General features: G+C 37.6%; 2 protein-coding genes across 4 annotated transcripts in view; one reads left to right on the top strand and one right to left on the bottom strand.

Moving 5' to 3' along the window:
* The window catches only part of LOC123322145 (myosin light chain kinase, smooth muscle), a 235,247-nt gene extending 214,578 nt beyond the window's left edge, over positions 1–20,669 (bottom strand). Inside the window, exon 1 of one of the 3 annotated variants that reach the window (XM_044909998.1) lies at positions 20,482–20,669. The gene's annotated coding sequence lies outside the window, so the exon portion shown is untranslated. Of the gene's footprint in view, positions 1–18,748; positions 18,900–19,544; positions 19,716–20,481 lie in introns of those variants that run through there. The other 2 variants (XM_044909999.1, XM_044909996.1) reach the window with 2 other exon arrangements.
* The window catches only part of LOC123322148 (Kv channel-interacting protein 4-like), a 65,072-nt gene continuing 54,813 nt past the window's right edge, over positions 12,941–23,199 (top strand). Inside the window, exon 1 of the mRNA XM_044910003.1 lies at positions 12,941–13,026. Coding sequence (XP_044765938.1) covers positions 13,023–13,026 — 4 coding nt within the window. The 5' untranslated portion in view covers positions 12,941–13,022. The remainder of the gene's footprint in view (positions 13,027–23,199) is intronic.

Genomic DNA, 23,199 nt, shown 5'->3' on the forward strand with positions numbered 1-23,199 from the left:
GGTCTAACCCCTTGCTCATTTTTGACCCAAAAAATCGAGATTTTCGAAATCGAGTTTTTGTGCTAGGGTGGAAGCCTAGGCAACGCTGATTATATAACCGGAAATCCCAATTGGATCAGACGAATATAACAGGAGATATGGCAGATTGAAAATTGCAAATTTTTGAAAAATGCCATTTTCAAGATGAAAATCTAAACGAAGGGAGATAGGCTTTCCAAATTGCTCGCAATAGATTCAGCGTGTTCGAAAACCTATATTTTCATACCAAAATCTCAAATATCTGGCCCGGTTTAGGAGAAAAAAATGTTTTTTGTTTTTCCACTTTTCATTTTCGAGTTGACTTCGAAGAGCTCTCTAGACTGCAATTCTCTATTGAAGCATCAACTTTTTGGTTTTCTAGAATCTTCGAAATAAATTCTATGCATTCCATATCCTAAGACGGTAATAGAACACCCTGATTTTCAGATAGAGTTGCAAATAGGTCATTTTAGGGGGGTCTAACCCCTTGCTCATTTTTGACCCAAAAAATCGAGATTTTCGTAATCGAGTTTTTGTGCTAGGGTGGAAGCCTAGGCAACGCTGATTATATAACCGGAAATCCCAATTGGATCAGACGAATATAACAGGAGATATGGCAGATTGAAAATTGTAAATTTTTGAAAAATGCCATTTTCAAGATGAAAATCTGAACGAAGGGAGATAGGCTTTCCAAATTGCTCGCAATAGATTCAGCGTGTTCGAAAACCTATATTTTCATACCAAAATCTCAAATATCTGGCCCGGTTTAGGAGAAAAAAATGTTTTTTGTTTTTCCACTTTTCATTTTCGAGTTGACTTCGAAGAGCTCTCTAGACTGCAATTCTCTATTGAAGCATCAACTTTTTGGTTTTCCAGAATCTTCGAAATAAATTCTATGCATTCCATATCCTAAGACGGTAATAGAACACCCTGATTTTCAGACAGAGTAGCAAATAGGTCATTTTAGGGGGGTCTAACCCCTTGCTCATTTTTGACCCAAAAAAATCGAGATTTTCGAAATCGAGTTTTTGTGCTAGGGTGGAAGCCTAGGCAACGCTGATTATATAACCGGAAATCCCAATTGGATCAGACGAATATAACAGGAGATATGGCAGATTGAAAATTGCAAATTTTTGAAAAATGCCATTTTCAAGATGAAAATCTAAACGAAGGGAGATAGGCTTTCCGAATTGCTCGCAATAGATTCAGCGTGTTCGAAAACCTATATTTTCATACCAAAATCTCAAATATCTGGCCCGGTTTAGGAGAAAAAAATGTTTTTTGTTTTTCCACTTTTCATTTTCGAGTTGACTTCGAAGAGCTCTCTAGACTGCAATTCTCTATTGAAGCATCAACTTTTTGGTTTTCTAGAATCTTCGAAATAAATTCTATGCATTCCATATCCTAAGACGGTAATAGAACACCCTGATTTTCAGACAGAGTAGCAAATAGGTCATTTTAGGGGGGTCTAACCCCTTGCTCATTTTTGACCTGAAAAATCGAGATTTTCGAAATCGAGTTTTTGTGCTAGGGTGGAAGCCTAGGCAACGCTGATTATATAACCGGAAATCCCAATTGGATCAGACGAATATAACAGGAGATATGGCAGATTGAAAATTGCAAATTTTTGAAAAATGCCATTTTCAAGATGAAAATCTAAACGAAGGGAGATAGGCTTTTCAAATTGCTCGCAATAGATTCAGCGTGTTCGAAAACCTATATTTTCATACCAAAATCTCAAATATCTGGCCCGGTTTAGGAGAAAAAAATGTTTTTTGTTTTTCCACTTTTCATTTTCGAGTTGACTTCGAAGAGCTCTCTAGGCTGCAATTCTCTATTGAAGCATCAACTTTTTGGTTTTCTAGAATCTTCGGAACAAATTCTATGCTCTCTGTATCCTAGGATAGTTATGGAACATCCTGATTTTCAAAAACAGTAGCAAATAGGTCATTTTAGGGGGGTCTAACCCCTTGCTTATTTTTCAGAGTTTCCTCGAATCCTTTTTAGAGAAACATTATCCAGAAATGTTTTTAATGAGCACCAGCAGTAGATATTAATAGCACTCATGGATGTAATTAAGGCCTTTTTCTAGGATCTCGTTCAGAATTTTCCTGACATGAAATTTCTCGACATCCTATGTGCCCCATCCGTTGAATTAAAATGTTGTACGAATAATTTAACTATCTCACTGCTAACGTTCGCTATCTTTCTTCACATACATCAGATGGAAAATATATCCTATAAATATGAATAAACCCTCTGTTCAGGTTATGACGAGTGGAAGTTTACCCGAACCATTATTCATTCTCACTTTCAAAAGAAGAAAAAAGGTTTCATTCTCATTCATAATTTTTCCTTGAGCCATCCACTTGAATGCAACCGAAATCGACAAAGAGCAGATCGAAGGAATACCTTGAGGAATAACAATTTTTCCGCGACTCCATCGGTACATGTTTCCGTTGTGATTCGTGCTTTTGTGTTAATAAATAATGATTACTCCACCAGTTCAGATGGTGTTCCCTCGAATCTGCATTGCTGCGGTTTTTCCCGAACGAAAATGTGATAAGTGGAAAACGTTATTGATGGGTTTCGATCGGGATTGCCATCTACGCCATCAAAATACACGGCGAGCGATGAAATGAAATTTATTGCCGCATGACATTTTATCTCTGATTTTTTTTTTATGAATATCTTCATGTCAACGCCAGCGGCTTTATATTTCACGACCATTTCGGGAATCAACAAATATCTCAGTCAGATTCCTCGAGAACAGAAAATCCAGCATGCATCATAACATTTGGTTTTTTCGGGGTCAAGAATTGTTGCATTAGAATGAAAATAATGAACTTCGTTGTTGATGCGAGTAAAATTACATCAAAATAAGGCGGTGGAAGAAAAATTTGAACACGCGCTCGGAAATAATTCTTCGACATCCTCCAGAAGACAAAATTTTACCCAGCAACCACAAAAATTCGAAAATTTTATGAGCCGATTAGAAAAATTCTCAATTGTCTTCTGGGAGTTCGTCTGGTAATCCTTGCAATGATCAACATCTGCTTTATGGTTTATTACTTATACGTTGAGCAAATGATGAATGGTCTATAGAGATTTATGACACTTCATCCTGTGAAAATGGTGTGAGTCTTTTTATTTCGAATGAATAAATGATGATACCATTAATCAGGTTTCCAAAAATCTATGAATACCTGAAAGGGTTTTCGGAACTTTCCAATTTGGATATAACAAGGTCCTCGTAACACTCACATAATGTCGAATTACTGAAAGTGAGTAGCTTTCGGGAACTTTAGAAGGAAATTTCATCGAACACGAGCGAATGGTCCCACCCTCTCATCTCTCTATTAATTAATGTGTAGTAAAGTAACACTTTACGTCGTTATTATCGTGAAATATTGCTAGGGACAGACATGCAGTCAACGAAATATCGGTCCACATCGATTCAATCCTGCTAATTAGGCAGTTTTCAGTTGGAAATATTTCTAATGTAGAGGAAAATTACGAACATTTCCTTTAAAGGCATTAAATCTTACTTTCCCAATAAAAATGCAGGTTTTAATTAATTTTTAACCTCGAAAAGATATAGGGGTACCAGAAATGTTCACATTAATCAGTGACTTGACGTCCTGATGTATCAACAGAAGTTTAGTATGGGCATAAACAGCCCGCCACCTGAGGCGAAAAAATGTTCAAATGAAAAAAAATCGATTAGAAAGCATATCAAGCGTAGAGAAGCTTTTCATTCGACTGCCGTTCGCCATTATTCATGAATGAGTTCGAAAGTTTGTTTCTTTTTACGCGGAAAATGATCGACAGCGCCTTTCAAAATTTGTTCGACGAAAGAGAAGTTAAGGTGAGATTGCTCGGGTTGAAAATCAACCGCAAACAACTTGGTTAGCATAAAAATTAGCGAAATTAAGACCGGAGTCATCAGTAATTTCTGATATCTCTCATTTGAGATACGAGATACCTACATAAAATTAGGCAGAGCATGCGCAGCCGAACTCAATTGAATCCTTGTCGTTTAAGATTCAAACAGCCCCAAGCATCCACAACTCCATCTAGATAGCCGCAATCAATTACGTAGACAAATCTGGACCATCAGACTTTTTTTCACCTGAAAAACATGTCCCTAACTAACAGAATCAACCCAATGAAGAACGTTTCACGAAAAGCGGGTGTTACTCCGCTCATACATTATTCAAGACCCTTCATTTCGAAGGGGTTTCTTCGCAGTTAAACTTGCGAATTGATAGTTCGCTGTGCATTATCCGAAAGTCGAAGTAACAGTTACGTCTGCACGGTTGCTTGCTCCAACAGTGCGAATTTAATTTCGCAATTTTTTTCAAGGCATTTTCATATTCATAGGGGTGGGGAAAACTGATGAGCTTTTCCCATTTTTCAAACTGACAATGATAATATTTTTTCTGCATGTCCCTCAGAGCAGTCCTACACAACAGGTCCCAGGGTGTTAGCAGCACTTAAACAAGTATTTCTCTCTGTGCCAAGATTTGACGGCTTGTGTTCCAAGTTTCGAAACGAAAGCGGCTTATTGTCACAGGAAACAAACTGCGAATCGGGAAGTTGCTTCGGCCTGTTGCCCGGCATCGAACTTCAATAAATTAAAAACATCTGCAACAAAACGCCCACCCCTTATTCCGTACGGGAGCAGGCATTGAGCCCTAATAGGCGGGCATTCTGTTTCCGGCAGATTCCGGTCGATTTGCCGTGTCCGACCGGAAAGATCGACCGCTTTCAGACCGATCTAACCACGTGAATATCATCCTGGAATAATCCTTGCGAAAAAATATGCAGGCTCCACGGATTCCACAGAAAATTTTAGTATTATTGTCAGACGATACTCCGTGCTTCAGCATCCATTATTTCCAAATAATTATAACATACGCTCAGCCATTCAAAATTTTTCAAAAATCTTACTATATTCAGCTTCAAACTATCAGCTAACCCCTTGGTCGATCTGACTAACCTCTGAGCCAATAGAGCAGTTGTATGTATACAAAATAATAATACTGAAAAGCTAATTGAGCATGCAGTCAAAATATTCAAGAGCTGGGTGAAGCATTTTCTGATATCTCTTGCAGCCTGGACAGCAAGGGTATGAATAAATTTTTTATTTTCAAACCTTCATGAAGGACATTTAACTAGACAGCAGAATTCGCTTGTTTTCAAGCAATTAACGTCCAATTAATTAAGCCAGCCATATTATTTTGGAATAGTTCAACTAAACAGCACAAACTCAAACTGTCCTTTGAGTTCAATAGTGGCAGAAGGGGGTACACGACACGTGTACAACCCCTATTAATCATGTCGTAGCATACCTGTGTTTTTAGCATACTCTGTACCAATTTTATGATGAATATCCCTGGAGAAAATACTGCGGAGAAACTCAATTTAATCCGGATAATGAGAACATAGTTCGTATGCTGACAGAGTTTCACATTGGGGTCAATATACGTAAAAAATAAAAAACGAATATGAAATTCTGCCTCCACGCACTACGCTCCTTCAAAATGAAAGAAATGAAGTTGAAAAATGTCAGGTGCACCGTTGCAAGACGTTCCGAAGGGAAAATTAGTTGAGAACAAAGCGAATGGGTGAGATTGAAACGTTAAACTAGTTCCCAGCTTCCTTAGTAGGTGGAAAATCAACTGTTGAATTCACAAAGCTGTTGTGGATAATTAAAGTTCAAGGTTATGATGCGAAGGTAGTTTTTCTTCATTTCCTGATAGAAACGAATCATTATTAGTTGAAAAATTGGCAAACGATACCTCAAACGCTTAATTAATTCCTTGTTTCCCAGGTAAGGTATCAGTTCTTCATCAACAGCAATTTAATAATTGAATATACGAACGTAGGCATAAGGATGAAGCAGAAAAATGAACTAATTTTTGGTTGAGATTCTGTAGAAGACCTCTCAAAGTTATCTCAGAAATAATCAATTTATTTCTGACGTGAAATCACAAATCATTTTCTTGCTGCCATGGAAAACTATTTCAAAATAATTTGTGCGACCGTTTATAGTTTTTTTATCACTTCAGACATTCAAAATTAAGTGACACAGATTTCTAGCCTTGTGGCTTTAAAAAGGCGATTGAGAAGTAGTTTTTCTTATTAAATTTTGATTGTGAAAGTGAGGGATGGAATATTTCGTTGATTCCCGATGTATTGAACCTAATTTCCAGCGTTTTCAATATACAGGGGTTATTTCTATGAGATGTTTCGATATTCACATTCGTTAAAAGACGACTGGAATATAATGAGCTTTCTCAACCTGCATATTCTATTTTCCTTTCGACTAAATCAAAACGACAAGCCAATATGTATAAAAGAAATTTCAGGAAATGTTAATTCCCAACTCAGCCAGGAATGAATTCAAATCTTTTTCCAGGAAGAGAATCTTGGAAAATGCACCAAATGATATATCGAGTTTACAAAAAGCATTTTCATATTGAAGCTGAATCGACCAGCATCGATTGAATAATAATGGCTTAGCTGGCACCATTTCTGCATATATTAATATCTTCTCCACCTTGCATAAGATATATAACCTTTCCCTATCGCCCAGAGCTTCTTAATTGCTTCTCAGAAACGATTTATGCCTCCATCGTTTGATACCAAGCAATTATAGAAGATTTTCACAGAAAATCAGATGAAACCGATAAAAAGAAATAAGACCAAATTCTAAATCTAAATAATTAACACTGTTCCATATGAATAAAAACAAGTAGATTGAAAATCAGTGAATGTTCTCCATAAATACTGAGAAAATTCAATGACTTCTAACTTCAAAAGTACCTCTGTCCTCATTAGAATAAACTCATCAATTTTTGACACGCCATCTTCAAGGAATGAATGGCACTTTTTCGATTTCAGAAACAGCAGCGCCACCACAGCATGTACGGGGTCGTTTCGCATCAAGGAACCGATAGAGATCAATACCGAACACAGGCCTCATGTTCAAACGAACCACAAGATGGCGAAAGGAGACGTAGAAGGGAAAGGAGACCCATTTTCCAGAAAATATTGGGGTATTTCAGGAAGCAACTGACCGAAGAACAAGGTAGAATAATGAGATAATTGCATTGAATATTCCTTATGTAGCCGTTGGTCATCAACGAGAAAGATGCATCGAGAAATCCTAACGCATGCACCATTTTGCAACTGGCGTATTCGCCATTTTGCAACCAGCGCATTCGCCATTCTGCGCCCATATTCTATTCAAAATGAAGTTTGGGTTATTATACACATACATATATGTTTTCTATTCAATGTTTTATTGAAATATAACGCATTTCACTGAATTGTTGCTTCTACAGATGTTTTCAAACTGCTCAAAGGGTTTTTCTCGTTCGTTTTTCGACATCTACTTGTCCCAGAACTAAAAAAATACCTTCTCCAGGAACTTCTTGCCAAGTGTTGCGTTATTTATAAAATAGTTAGGGAAAACTATGCACGCTTCCAAAGTGAACGGAAAATTACCAATTTTCCCGCTTTTAATCGAATTAAATAGTTGCCCGAGACGAGAAGATTTCACTGAAAATTGAGGAGAGTAGAAGGAGGAATACAGATGGACGTGAATAATTGCTCACTTGTATGCGGCTTTCGTGAACTAGGGGGAAGATATATGAAAAGTTCAGGCTGCCTGATCCACGAATAGGATATACATATTGTTCGTTGCGGGATGAATTAATTTAGAATTCACTCTATACATCTTATCTGGGGAAACCATTCTTTTAAATTCACGTTTATACGAGTCTTTATATGGAAATATTAAATTCTTTCGATGTTCGAATCTACGGATGAATTCTCCCAAACCTATCTCTTTCGCTCGCTGACCAATCCTTTTATCTTTTATAAATGTAATACATGCGTTCAATTCGATTAACAATATTCTTCTTCGTTGGAAAATTGAAATCAACTAGCCGAGCGTTTTATAATAGGTGCATCATGCTATGAAACGTTGCTAATTTATATCGGTTGGTTGGAGCAATTCACAATGAATACTGAATATTATCTGTTAGGGATGCCTGATGATATATTGTTAAGTCTTTCTACGCATCTGGGTGTTGATATTCACAGATTGCATTTTACCTATAATATGAATAATAATTGAATGTAAAATCCCTGGAATTTATCACTGAGAATATGTGGACGATAAATATCAGTAGAACTAGAAGATTACTAATATTCAATTCCTTCAATTTTGATTATGCCCCATATTAACAATTTGAAAGAGTAGGAAAGGATCGACTTCCAAAAATTGCGTAGAATTCTTGGTAAAATTGCCAAATAATCCCGTCTACGGTGATAATATTAAACGTTTCATGAATGCCGGTCCCTTATCTGAATGTTTTCCCGCATCAGTCCTGACTAAAACGATGTCGTGGAAACTGATATTCATTTAGCGCATTACATTGTCCTCGTTCATCGCGTTTCTGTACAAGCAAAGATTAAAACGAAATGTTTGCTAGCTACAACGCGGTTACATCATAGTTATCAGGCATAAACAACGGTCCAAAATTCATTGTCTATCCCCTTTGCAACCCCGCGCGTCTATAATGTGGTCCGTGAAGTTTCGTTTGTTGTGGTGGCCCTGGAATTTTTGAACACCTACACCTGTCTTCAACGATGTTCGAACAACATATTAAGCTGGCCGAATCAAGTATTGATTAAGGTATGTTACGTTACCACATCCCGGCTAAAATTATTCGATGAATTTTGCAATATGAAGTCCTTTAATCTCAACAACCTCAGATTTGGTACTATCGAATGAGCAGTGTGTTTGGGGAGGATACAACTTCATGGAAAAATTAAAATGTGAAGAAATGCATTCCACCGTTGAAACAGACACAAAAACTTCGAAGAAAAGGGCGAAATATATGATCTCACAAGAAAAATTCGACTTAAAGGGAAAACCAACGTTTATTATTTAAACGTGGATATTTCGAAAACGAATGAATTAAATGTAAAATGATTGAATATGCTGAACTCAGAATTGAAAGGGCTTTCAAATAAGGTGTCACTGACCCCACCTTCCCTATGCAAAATTTAGGGGTTGGGGTTGTAACTCTAAGGGTTGCAGAGATACGGTTTCGAATTTGATCTTAAAAGTTGTCCTCCTGGAATCAGAAATCGACGTGTCCGAGCATTTTTGAATAATTCGGTTCTGCCGAGCTACAGAGCCACCGTTTCGTCCAACTCTGTACAAAGTGCAAAATATGGGTTACCGCACTGGTTTTTCACCGAATTTCAATAATTTCCAGATCGATTCGAGAAGTACGGAAGTGGGCAAGAATTGGTTATACGAATAAAACTTCCCCAGCTCGAATTCCAGTTTATTTGCCGTGCATATTCGGACCTTTTTCTCGGGGAAATTTATCGCCAACGGCATATGAGACGAATCTTAGAGGAGCATTCTAACGGGACGAGTAGGTGCGGTATTCCCGTGAGAAGATCCCAAAACTTCTCGTCGACATCCGGAATTTACGCCTCCCGCAGTAATATTTTACACTGTCGTAGTAATGGCGGAATGATCTCATTTAATTGTGCTCCGCGAGATGGGTTCTACGACGATGTCCCCTGTTCAGACGGAATTAGTCTTGCAAAAGTCGGACCAGGAAGTCGACGAATGGAACGCCGTCATAATTTCCCGAGATTGAATGATGAAAGAGCCGGGAAATTGTCAGGAATGGCTCAATGGGCACCGAGAGATTTTCTGGTCCACCAGAACCGATCGCAGAATCTTTGCGTGGACACCTGACATCAATTCACACCTTAGTAATGAGAGCTTTTAATTGTTTAGTGCAGTGTGTGGCAGAAGCCAGAAGAAACACGATTGTAGCGTTTTACACATGATCAAGACTCCATGACTATTTCTCAAGATAGGTGATATTATCCTTACTAATATTATCAATCTGTTTGTCAGTGTTTGTTTGTTTGTCTTTCCACAGGCTTGTTCGCAGAGACATCCTAGTCCAAATTGAAATGGTCGTGCCCCTTCTATAAATTCGCCCCAAAGTAGACGTCAAGTTTCTTGCCTTGAAAAAAATGCCGCAGATAAGGGTTACATTCATTTTCAAATTAGTTCATTCCATGCCAATCGAAAACCCTCAGAACATTATTCTGGATTGATTAAAGTACGTTAAAACGCGAACTTTTTCAAAGATACTTTGGAGCACTACAAAATTGACTCGATCATTTTCCTCTATCTCTTATAGTTCACCCAGCGTCGGTCACCAAGACTTAAATCAACAGCTTCCTGCACCACTTATATTACTTCAAAGGAATGGATGTTATACGACAGTCATATCTGATAAATTCTCTTCACTGTAGTGAAATTGCCATCGAAATCGGACATGTGGTTCCTGAGTTATGAGGTTTGTTCGTAGAGTAGTTCACAACGGTTGTGAACTGTACAGAGCAAGCGCAATTCCATTTAGGGTGACGAAAATCCATTTGCGCTTGCTCTGTACAGTTCACAAACGTTGTACGAACAAACCTCATAACTCAGGAACCACATGTCCGATTTCGATGGCAATTTCACTACAGTGAAGAGAATTTATCAGATATGACTGTCGTATAACATCCATTCCTTTGAAGTAATATGAGTGGTGCAGGAAGCTGTTGATTTAAGGCTTCGTGGCCGACGCTGGGTGAACTATAAGAGATAGAGGAAAATGATCGAGTCAATTTTGTAGTGCTCCAAAGTATCTTTGGGAAAGTTCGCGATTTCAACATTCTTCAATCGATCCAGAATAATGTTCTGAGGGTTTTTGATCGGCATGGAATGAACTAATTTGAAAATGAATGTAACCCTTATCTTCGGCATTTTTTTCAAGGCAAGAAACATGACGTCTACTTTGGGGCGAATTTATAGAAAGGCCACGACCATTTCGTTTGTACTAGAATCTTAATAAGTGATTACTTACGTGCTGCTTATTAATTTTTTGATGCTGATAAGTAATTATTCTTATTAAACGCGGATTCAAGCTAGTACACAATAAACTACACAAGACCAGATGATGCTGTGCTAAAGGGACGGTTGGATAAAGGGATATATCACGTTCTTTCCTGCCACTTCCGAAATGGGCTTATAGTCTCTTTGTGGCAAACGTAAAAATGGAAAGAAAATAACGCCGTCGCCGGAAAAGTACTATTATCCCAAAATCTTAACGGCAGGATGTACACTCGACTCTTAATTAAATTATCATGCGCTATTTCCCTCATGAGTCCTTGCAGCCTTCGTCCTTTTTTTCACGCAATGCTCACAAATTTCCCTTCGCGGCTTAGGGGAAAAAGGGCCGACTGCGGTGCTCGAGTTTTCATAGTTATGGTTGTGCATCAAGAAACAATGATGCGTTTTCCTGCGAGGAAGCAGTTTCGCCCTCAGAAAGAAGCCATTGTGATGTAAAGCTTCTGTGGTTTTAAGTGGAATGAATATGCGACTGAGCGTGTTCTACAGAATATTTTTCCTCGCACAATCCGGCTAAGGTACAATAGGCATGTTACTGTGCCTGTTCACCAAAATGTTACGATCACTTAGTTGATGATGCATCTCGCTTGCATCCCTCTACTCAAACTGACATGAACGTTTCATCTTATTTATCAAAAATTATCAATTTCTGGAGTAATACAATAGAAGTTGAACAAACAACTAGGAAAAATTTGAGACAAAGGAATTTACTAGTTATTCATTGATTGTGTATATCTGGACCAACCGGTAGTTTCCAAATTTTTTACTTATCAGCTTGATTTATTGAATTGATGTGGCCGATACTTGATGAAAATCCATTTTTTGTTTAGCTTGTTTTAGATTCAAAATCGAGTAAACCTAAAAGAAGTGCCTATGAGAGTTGGACAAAATTTCGAATATAATTCATAACTGACTTGAATTGTGAAAGAATATGAGGAAATTGTGGACGACATACTTCACTGTCTAAAATCGAACATTGTTCCTATCACATTTCCCTATTTTCTTCAATAGTTCTCCTGGAAATGGAGTTTTTTCGTGAAATGAAGAATTGGAGACCGCATATTGGACAAATCTAGTGGAACAGGAAATTGAATTCGGGCCGTTCTATGCCTCTAGGGACATTGGATAAAATATGAAACTGCCCGGTTCATGTGGTGGCAAAATCGATAATTTTTTACTTCTATACTTTAATTTGAATATCTTATAAGAGGGGTTTAATATGAGGAGTTTTATTCACAGAAAAATGAGGAAGGTTCAATAGGGTCAGGATTATGGAAATGATATTTCTTGACATCCAGGATCAGTTACATCGAGATTTATTTGAAATTCTCCATGTTTTTCGTTGAATAAAACACTTCAGTATCATTTCCTCCGAACCAAAGCTGATGAATTCATATAAACAAAAATATGGCACAGGCACATGAAAGTTCTTCACTTGAGGTGTTCGTCAATGTTAGATCAACAAGTTGGAAACCATATATCAAATCGGGGGGTGAGAAATCATGATTGTAACAAGAAACAATGAAAGATTTAAGGAATTTCCTCGAGTCTTTCCCGTGAAGAATTACGCCGACGTTAATGCCCATTTAATGAACAACAAAATCGAAACTTACGAACCGAATTTTACAGTTCCTAATACTTTCTGAATCACGGTTCCTCCGTAGTGACAGGATTATGGAAATCTTTCTCGAGTTTTGCAACTTGTCGTAAAGTGAGCTTCATTAGGGCTTGCCTTTTGTTCGCTAACCTAAACAAGTAGGAATTGGCAATTAACCAAATGAGGTATAGGGAAATTTGGGAATAGCAATCCGAATTTACGAGATCCATTGTATCTGAACGTTAGGAAAAGCTGGAAAATGTGGAAATGCGCGCCAGGTTGCGCTACATGCTCTCGTCAGGGATCCGTTAGTACGAATTTAGCTTTCGGTGAAGAATTTTGTGTTGACGCTCTCACAGTCTTTTCTGCTTTCGCGCTTCTGCAGGCTTAGGATGCATCATGGGTAAATGTTTATTTTTAATATATAAATACTGATTGACGATTTTGCTCCGAAGATTTTTCAAGAACGCCGGTACTGTCCATCTTCACGAAAAAAAATTCAATAAAAGTTTTGCGAACTATAAACTACTTCTAACTTCAATCAAAAATTTCTTTTTTTCCCTTCAGAATTAGAGCAAAAATATATTCATAAAAAATTCTCTGTCTGCATGAAATGTATCCCAAGTTCTCATCTATGCACGTAAAAAATCAACAAGAAAATTACTCCAAAAAGAAGAGAAATTTTTCCAATATATGCTCAGAAAGTATTCGAAATTGAATTTATAATGTGAAATCCGTTAATTTACATTAATTTTTTGTGAAAATCCATTTTGTCAATAAATTTTCAACGATTAAATAAACTGAAACTAATTTTTTCTGAGTAGTTTTTCACTGCTTATACTTGATTTTTCGTGAAGATATTTTTCGAAATTTCAATTCAGATACAGACAATTCTTCGGTTTTTAGGTTACACTAACATCTATCATAATCATTATTTCTATCATGATCATTAATTTCTGATGGAACTAACATTTTATCGCCATATTATCATCGCTCGTTTCGAATAATCGAATTTAATTAACGTTGTTTACTGCATGATATTTACCAATCATTGATGCAATTCATTCATTTCTGTGTGTGATCTTCTTGATGAAATTATGAATTTTGAAATTATTCATCATTTAGTGACCCGAATATAAATTACATTTGAAGTACTCTCGAGGCTCAAATAATTTTGGTCAGATTTCTGCATACAAGAGTAGATTTTCTCATGGAAATTAAAATATGGAGAAAACCGAATATTTTATGAGATCATTAATTAAGAACTTATAAAACGGAAACACCTTGAGTAGTAGAAAAAAAAAATCATCATAATCCATTCGAGCAGCATAGATTCTCCATTTTACCCCTTGGATCCTCCAGCATAAAAACCTTTTCAAATAGCTTTTCCAAAAAGCAAGTTTATTAAAATTCACTCGCTCCATCGTAGGAACAGCTCCTTAATTCGAAAAAAACAATGAAACTCTTCTGGCTAGTACGAATAACGAACTGCCGCACAATGAAAAATCGACGTGGAACAAAGACACCAGGTAAATAAGGGAATTTTCGGGGCTGCATCTGATTTCCTCACATCTTGTGCAACATAAAGCAACGTCGGTGATGAAAAACGGGGAAAGTTGGCGGTGGAATGATCACAATACCGATTCCACGTCGAATGCAACCCTCATCGCTCACCCCCCAACTCGTGTGCCTGATAGAGCAGGGAGAAATATCATTTTCACATAAGAGAATTGTTTTTCGACAAAAACAAGTTTAAATAAAAACATACTCCTCCAGAATTTCCCTCAATTCATAAGTTAAGGTAGTCTAGCTCAATTTCCCCCAAGAAAAATTTGTTTTTCCGCCCAGTAAACGTTGCAACCTCGATGATTTTTCTGTATTTTGGATCTTCAGGGGATTCTGTGAGACTTATTGGGTATAGCAATGCTAATTGTTGTTAATATTTGGTTTTGAAACTGTACTTGGAAATACAAACACAAAAGTGACTGAGGAAAGTTGGATGGTAAACGAAAAGTGAAAACCAACACTTGTTACAACTCGGAGATCTGAAACTGGGGATTCAAGTCTGGAGGATAAAATATGTTCAAGAACTATTCTCTGAATCACCATTTACTCCTTCTTACTCTAGCGTAGAAGGGTCTCTATTTGCACATGACTATCCTATTGGTTCTCAAAAGAAGATTTGCTGAAAATTTATTCCTTATTACCCTGGATGATGGTTGTTGAACTCCTGAGAAGCCTTCGGAATCAACATCGAACACCGCGCACACAATAAACGAAAATACAATCCCCGTTCATGATGACAAACCGAAACAATAAACGTTATGAAAGCTGAACGCAGAGGTGTGTTTTTTGACCCTTCCCTCAGAGGGATGCCCATTATTCATCAGCGACTAGGCTGGAATATGTTTCTGGATAAGTTTCTTACACTTTTTCCTACCATTCTACCCGACAGAACTTTATTTGAACAAATGTATTCGCCATATAAAAAGCTCTATTTCCATTTATCCGACGTCCCGTTTTCCCCAACTGCTATTATGGAAACAAGAAAATAAACATTTATTTGTATCGTTCGTAAATTTTCGAAAGCTGCCGATGCTTCAGAAAACAGCTCATCAATATTAAATTCTGCACGGTATATCTCGGATACAAACTTTTTCGTTTATCAAGTGGGCAAGAAATTTCCTGATATCTCAGTTGTATGAGGAAATGAACGATCAAGAATGAATAAATGGGAAAGTTATACCACTGCTGTTATACCTAGCATCGATTTAATGAAGGACCCTTAGTGAATATATACGAATTCATATTGCCAACATCGATTTGAAACTGACTGAAAATAGTAGCCTACCAATGATTCATGAACATAAACGTTCCAATTGTCGCTTTATCGAACATTTTGTCAGCTAGGCGTATTCGATCGTGATTTATACGGTATAATGAAGTGTTAGCAATTCTTTTACATCGATAGTGGATCGTTATCTTCCGACCGTTTTTGTTTAGCCTTAAAAATTCTGTCATCTGTCATCAATTTACGATTAGGATACGACAAATTAACTGTAGTAATGTAGATTGTAAAACTTCTCGATGAACAAATGAATGTACATACAATTCTTAAAGATAATTATTTTAGAGATGTGAAATTGTCGAAAAGTTGAATTCTACGTTTTCCTAGCAGATAGAAAAACCGTTGCAAAATGGCGAAGGAATTCAAAACTGTGGCGATAGAGGACTTCAAACTGAATGGGAATTGGTGGGTAGAATTTGGATGCGCGGGTACAACCGCGCATGTCGTGCGCGAGTATATTGTGGTTGCGCCTGTACACTCGCGCATGCCGTGCGAGATTAGATTGTGGATAGATAGTTATTCTGAAGGTAATTTCGTTTTACCAGGGGTGGCACAGCTCATTATGAGAACTTAAAATGACCATATCTGTTTATCAGAGCCGAATAGGAAAAAATGGTATAGGAAAAAAGTATTTCTTTTGACCTCAAGAATATATTGTTGAAATATTTGTACGACATGTATGCTATCCAAGTTTTTTTATCGAAAATATTGGGAGAAATCTCGGGAAATAAGTACAAGAATCTAGGTAACCCAAAATTTTAAAATCCCTATGTATCAAAGCGTGTAAAACCTTAGGGGGGGTTGAAATTTCTTTCTTTCGATTATCAAATACTTCCAAAAAACACGAAACTTGCGAGGTGATCCCTTCGAACAATACAGAAACCACCTAATAAATAAAAATTCAAACGAGATGGATATTCCGATGTTAACTGTCTCAAATAGAGTGTTCGGGCGTTGCTTCCGAATTTCGAGATCCCAGGAGGGGTGACGAACCCCTCGGCAGGCTTCTTCTCGTGGATCATGACTGGTGATAAAAATCTTCCGAACCTACCCCCAGAGCATTTTCGGTTCTCGTCACTTCTGAAGTTTCACCGAGTGAAATCTAAACGGCCGAAATATTTCTGCCCAAAACGTTCGCCCCAACTCATCTTCACTACGGGCGGAATTGAATATTCGCCTTAGCAGTTATCCCTGCCTTCGTATTGTTTTATTGTTTCCATCTGAAACTCGACCCAGTGGAAAAACTTTCGAACCTAATGGCATCGCATCTTTAATACATGATCCGCGCTCAAGTTTTATATAATTAATCATTTTATTCTAGTCTCGGTTCCCTAGATATTCGCAGGTACGTTTCGGCGATTTTTTTTTTCATCAATTCATAGTTGGGCGATAATTGGAGTTCAAGGAATCGTAAGAGTGGATTCATTAGGAAGTTTCGCTGGATTGCTCACCGGTGTGCATTTCAAGTTCTCAATTAAAACGTTACGAATTTTACACAGTGGTGTTATCTGAACCCGGGGCTATATCTTTCGTTTCTCGCTTTTAGTTCGTGGGCAATTCTCGCTATACTGAATACTGTTTTACTTAAATTCGACTGGATGAGTATAAAAAAAGTACTCGACTGATTTCCCCTATAATTCTCTGTGTTTCGATTACTGTGTGCCTAATCTTTCATATGATTAATTATTCGGTTCTAGCTTAACAGATGGTCATAATTCTAATTAAACGTTGTTCAGCGTGGACAAAGTTATAGACAATCTACTTCTGTAAATCAATGAACAAAGACAACAGATAACGAGGGCCAGTGGTTTTGGTTGTTCGTCTTCATTGACTTCACTATTCATCTTCTTTTTGACGTTCGAACTTGCATTGTCGGTGTCATACTTCATGTAAAAAAAAATACGACAATGACCTAATGACGAGTTATAGCGAATATTGAACAAGACCAAACAGGGCCTCGTTCCATTGATTTTTCCTCTTCTTACACAAACACGACATACGCGACTTGATTTCATGTACAGTGTTCGGAATCGAGTGAAAATCCGTAGAACATCGATGTTCGATCGTGAACACGATGAAGCGGAACTCACACGGAATAAACAATGACATAAACGACAAATTCACAATCGGCGTACTTTTTTTTCCATATTTATTAAGGGGGTGGGGTTTCGAAATATGACCCCTGGTTTAGACGGATCCGATAAACAATAAAAAACCGCATATTTCATCGGAAACATGAAATGTGAACATTGACTTTGCAACGTAATATGCATATTTGAATTGATGTGAAAATGAGCACAAACAAGTGTCAACTGGATTACTGGTAAATTCGCAATTTTGGAATAATCATCCGGCATATTTTGTTTGCATATGAATTTTGATGTGGTTGGGTTTAACATCGGATTTCTGCGAATTTACAGAATTGTTGATGATTCCGAGTGGTCGGCAATGTTCTTATTTCAATTCTGATTCCTATCGGTGAGAAAACAGTTTGTTTTTTTAAATCTGAAATGTTATTTTATACCAACTGGTCTACTCGAAATACAAAAATAATTAAATAATCATTACTCCATTAAATCCTTCATCTGATAATCACCGTACCAGACTGAATAATCAAAGTGGCGAACAAATTTACTTTGGTTAGCTTGACAAAAGAAAAACCGATGGATTACTCTTTCGAAAATTCTCTGATGCACTTAGGATAGGTAGAGTAGCACTCGGGTTGTAATTCTAAATTGGGAATTTCCTTTTAGCGCGTCCTGACGATTCTAATTGCCCATCCCTCGCGAGATTGATTAGACTGTCAGACTTGAGAATAGTTTAGTTAAGATGGATCTGCGGGAGTAACGCCCCAAAAAAATACGACTCAATGAACTCCTCTAAACTTCGGCCATTAATATCCTCCGAGCGCTGCTGATAGAAAAACGGTGTTAGGAAAGAAATGTCTTCGAATTTTCCGAATGTGAGGATAATTAGCCCGTGAATGGGAATCTCGGAACTTCATTGTGCTGAATGAAATGTTGACATCTCTCTGGAGAGAGAAATCTTTGTGCAAGTTATCATCCTATCGTTACTTTTGGGTTGTGCTCAGGAAAAAATTTGAGGTTTTTAGAATGCTAAATTATTATAGGTAACACCTGGTCAACGATCCATACATACAGGTACATACAGTACCCTCAAGAGTTCGCACAAATAAAATCACTTTACGCCCTGAGAACACCTAATTCTAGATTCGAAAAAAACCATCAACCCAAGAGGAAGTTAGAAAAAGACTCACATTGACGTTTATATCTTGCTTTATCGCTCTTGGTCCATCGATGGCTAAAGTTGGGAATGACGTCCGGGAGATCCCTTAGCAGCCCAGACCTAAAAAGGTCAAGACTGTGCTCTAAGACCCTTCGATCAGTCCTTTTCTTCTTTCTTGTAATCCTAGCTGGCACGTAACACAATCACTAATATCAGTTTTCCTGAAAAATTAACAGAAAAACGATTCAGATTGAAAATGATGAATATGAATCAAGCTTCCATAACAATAAAATGAAATTTCAAATGTCGAGGAAGATAATACTCACCACTTAGGGAAAATCCATTTCTGAGTAGACCCACAACGAATAAGGTGCTTTCTTGTAGATTCGTCAGAACCAAGAAAATGGGACAGCTGAAAAAATATTCAAAAATTTATAATTCATGATCACGAGGTCAAAAAATCATTGAAAAAACGATATCGATGGAATTAGGTTCAGAAAACACACCTTTTTAGGAAGTCCTTCCATCAAACTATCCAGAAATCGGGAAATATCATTGTTCCTCTGCCTTCGTGACGATTTGTTATATATCTGGGAATAAATGGCATCATGGAGTCAAATTGTAACCTCACGGACAATATGTATTAACTTACCCACAATTTTTTACAGGGAGATGAAGTAACCCTCCTACAGTGTTCTCAGGGCTGTTTTTTGTGAACGATGAATAAATCATAAAATCATTTTTCGCGCAGAAAAAACCTCATTTTAGATACGAAGATAAGTGCTTAGATCTAAACCAACACCCCATGAAACTAGAAAAAGACTCACATTGACGTTTATAACTTGCTTTATCGCTCTTGGTCCATCGATGGCTAAAGTTGGGAATGACTTCCAGGAGATCCCTTAGCAGCCCAGACCTAAAAAGGTCAAGACTGTGCTCTAAGACCCTTCCATCATTCCTTTTCTTCTATCTTGACATAATGGCTGGCACTTAACACAATTCTGATCATGTTCCTGAAAAGTTAAAAGGGATGGAGAATGATAAATATGACCTAAGCACTCAGAGTCACAAATAATAATAGCAAGGAAGTTAATACTCACTAATTCAAAGTAAAACTAGCTTGAAATCAGGACCAATCCTTGCTTCAGATCGAAGAAAATCGAATATCTGAAAAAAATATTTGAAAATTTATAGTTGATTGCTATGAGTTAACGAAAATACCAAATCATCAAAAAAAAATTATATCAAAAAACTGAGGAATAATACCTTTCGAGCAGAGTCCCTTTCAAGGTTGAACTATCTGGAAATCTGGAAAAACCATTGTCCTTTTGCCTTCTTGATGATGCGTAGGATATCTGGTCATCTGGAAAGAAATGCCATCATTACTTCTCATTACAACCTCTGAGTAAGTAAGTATTAACTCACCAATAATTCTTCCAGATGGAGGAAGGAGTCATACTATCGTAACCTCGGGGTTCTACTTTGGACAACTGAACTAAGAAATAAATATTAGACCACTGTTCTATGAATAATACGTTACTGCGTAAAAAATTACGTATTGATCTCTCAATACTACCCACTTTGTCAGTAACGTATGGCTCAAAATCCTCAGAAATTATATTATGAATATTTCAATTATTTTCATATTTTTAATTACCTGCATAGTCGATTCTTCACCTACATTTCACACTCGAAATAAATTCGCGGGCAAAAAATACACAATTTTTGATACGAAGACGAATTCTTCAAGAGAAAACCACTCACATTGACGCTTTTAACTTGCTTTATCGCTCTTGGTCCATCGATGGCTAAAGTTGGGAATGACTTCCAGGAGATCCCTTAGCAGCCCAGACCTAAAAAGGTCAGGACTGTGCTCTAAGACCCTTCGATCAATCCTTTTCTTCTATCTTGTCATCCTGGCTGGCACTTAACACAATTCTGATCACTAAGATCAGTTTTCCTGAAAGAATAACAAGGAATTGATTCAGATGAAATATAGTTGCAAATAAAAGAAGCAAGAAAGATAATGTAGATTCTTCAGATAAAGAACTTCACTCGGTTCAGGTATATTAAAACAGTGAACAACTGAAAATACGTTTGCGATAAATTCTCATAACTCAACCTACTGTCCGTAGTCTTATCCACGATGTTCGTTTCCAGGAACATTAAAATTTACCTTGACTGCCTCTTAGTATGACATTTCGAAAGAAAATGAAGGCAGCGTTCTGTATTTTTCCCAATTACTCGGATAGAATATTGAAGCGCTTCTAGGAAATGAGCTGTTTCGACTGCCAATCCGAGTCTTGATGTAGGTTTCCATTTAAATATTAAATATCTTCATGAAACTGATTGAATTTTCATGAGTCCTTCCTGCAGAATTCTCAAGAAACACACCGAGTTCTTTAACGAAGCCTTCCATTGTGTAGTGGAAGGCTGTTCATCTCGCTGAAACCCTCGCTTCGCTGTACCACTAGAAAAAATCTACCTTGCTCACAGAGAAATCTGAAACAGTGTCTCGTGATTCGAGCCAGGGACCTTATTGTAATTTGTCTTAACCCCGAGTATTCAGGAAGTGAAACATCTCCGGGTGGATCGTCGAGGAAGATATACACAGGGTGTCTCTGAAATTTATATGAACTATTCTTGATTTATCATCGTTTTCGTTTGATCTTGGGGTTGTTTTTGTCGATTTTAATTTTCACATTAGCCCTTGATCTGAACCTTCCAAAGTACACAGTGTCGACTAATCAGCCTCTCCGCAGTGTTTTGTTGCCGTTCATTTCAACGATGGGAGACGCGAAACACAAACAATACCGTGAATCTGCCATGGAGTGGTGGTGGTGGTGGTGCGTAATCCCAACAACGAACTTTCCGAAATTCCTCATCAATGCTATAGAGATATAGGTCGGGTAAGAGTCCTATATCGATCGAATTAACTTGAAGCGTCATTTAGACTTCAAGGAACGGTTGGATGTGACAAATTTCCCACCCAGTGTCTGGCCGATTGCGTGCAATAAACCCCAGACAAAGAGTGAAATTAGGGAAATAATACGACAGGTGGTCTCGCTCCTTCAAAAATTCATGCGACTCATACAAGGTGAATGGGCAGAAGCTAATGGTAGATAGAGGACTCTGCGATGAGCCAGAAAACCCTATATTTAAAGGGTCTATCTCGCTTCATATTCAAGATACAGAGTTTATCTTTAATAACCCATAACTTTCGAGTCAGTAGAAACTAGTTGTTGAAGGGAATAAACGTACCAAATATGATCAAAGTATATAGTGTGGTTCGAAAAATTGACAACATAAATGAAACAATCTGTATCTTGATTATAAGGAGATATAGACTCCAAAATATAGGTTATTCTCAGTCATCTCAGTGGTCCTTTATATACCCTTAGCTTCCGCCCATTTACCAATGAATTACCTTGTATAATACACCCTAATTCATCAGGAGCGGGCTGTTTTTCCAGTGTTTCGAGAAGGGCGGTAGAGCTGTGTGGGATTTGCCTTCCGCCAGTCGGAATGACCCGGAGGAAATTGGTTAATTAAAATCGGAGATGCCACCGAATATGACCGACAATGGAATTGTTCGATTATACCTTTTCCTGGAATCCTGCCGGTCCTTCTACAGTACAGTCTGCAGAAACAACCGGCTTTATTCAGTGTGAATTCACTTCTTCAGGCTGACAATTCAAAATCGGTTACTAAATTTGCCCAATTTTCGAGTTTTAGCGTTCAAAAGGGTGAATTCATAGCATTTGTCCCGGAAAAAATGCGGCTTGTTTTTCCCCAGTTTCTAAAACTCCTCCCCGGTTCATCTTTATTCAAAACGCGACACAAACCCCATCTGTATTTCGTACCAACCACTCTATGAATTGAATGAACGATAATTCATCTTGAATATACACGTTTTTATCTACTATTCATGCCGTTCTTTATTCCTTGGGGATACACAATTTATTCCGACGCTGATACCTGACTCTAAAATATCCTATTCTGGAATAGGGATCACGGGGCCTTTATGTGATATTGCCCCATTTCCAACGTTCAGACAACGCTCTAGCAAATACTGAGAAATGCAATTTCTGTTGACGTTCTTCATACAGGATGCCATCCCTTTTCTGTTGTCGGTTTAACATTTTCTGTTGGGGATTTATCGAGAGATTTTTCATTACAATGAGATGGAATAATTCCGAGATACCTGTTTGACAGTTCTGCTCAGCAGCAATATGCTTCTCGGGGGTTTGGCTTTACTTATGAGCAAAGAATTGAGTGCCAAATTCCATCCAAAATGTTCATAACTGGAAATAATGAGAGGGGTCGAATTTAAAAGAAAATCTGTGTAGAACATGACTTCGTTCTTCCTCAGAAGAACGTGATGAATAGTCTCTAAAATGCTTCTCTTTCATTCCATTATCTTGTATGATACAATTTCATTATCATCCGCAAAACACTTCGCCAACAAAAAGAGCATTAACC

This window comes from Coccinella septempunctata, chromosome X (genome assembly GCF_907165205.1).
Source record: "Coccinella septempunctata chromosome X, icCocSept1.1, whole genome shotgun sequence".
Lineage (NCBI taxonomy): Eukaryota > Metazoa > Arthropoda > Insecta > Coleoptera > Coccinellidae > Coccinella > Coccinella septempunctata.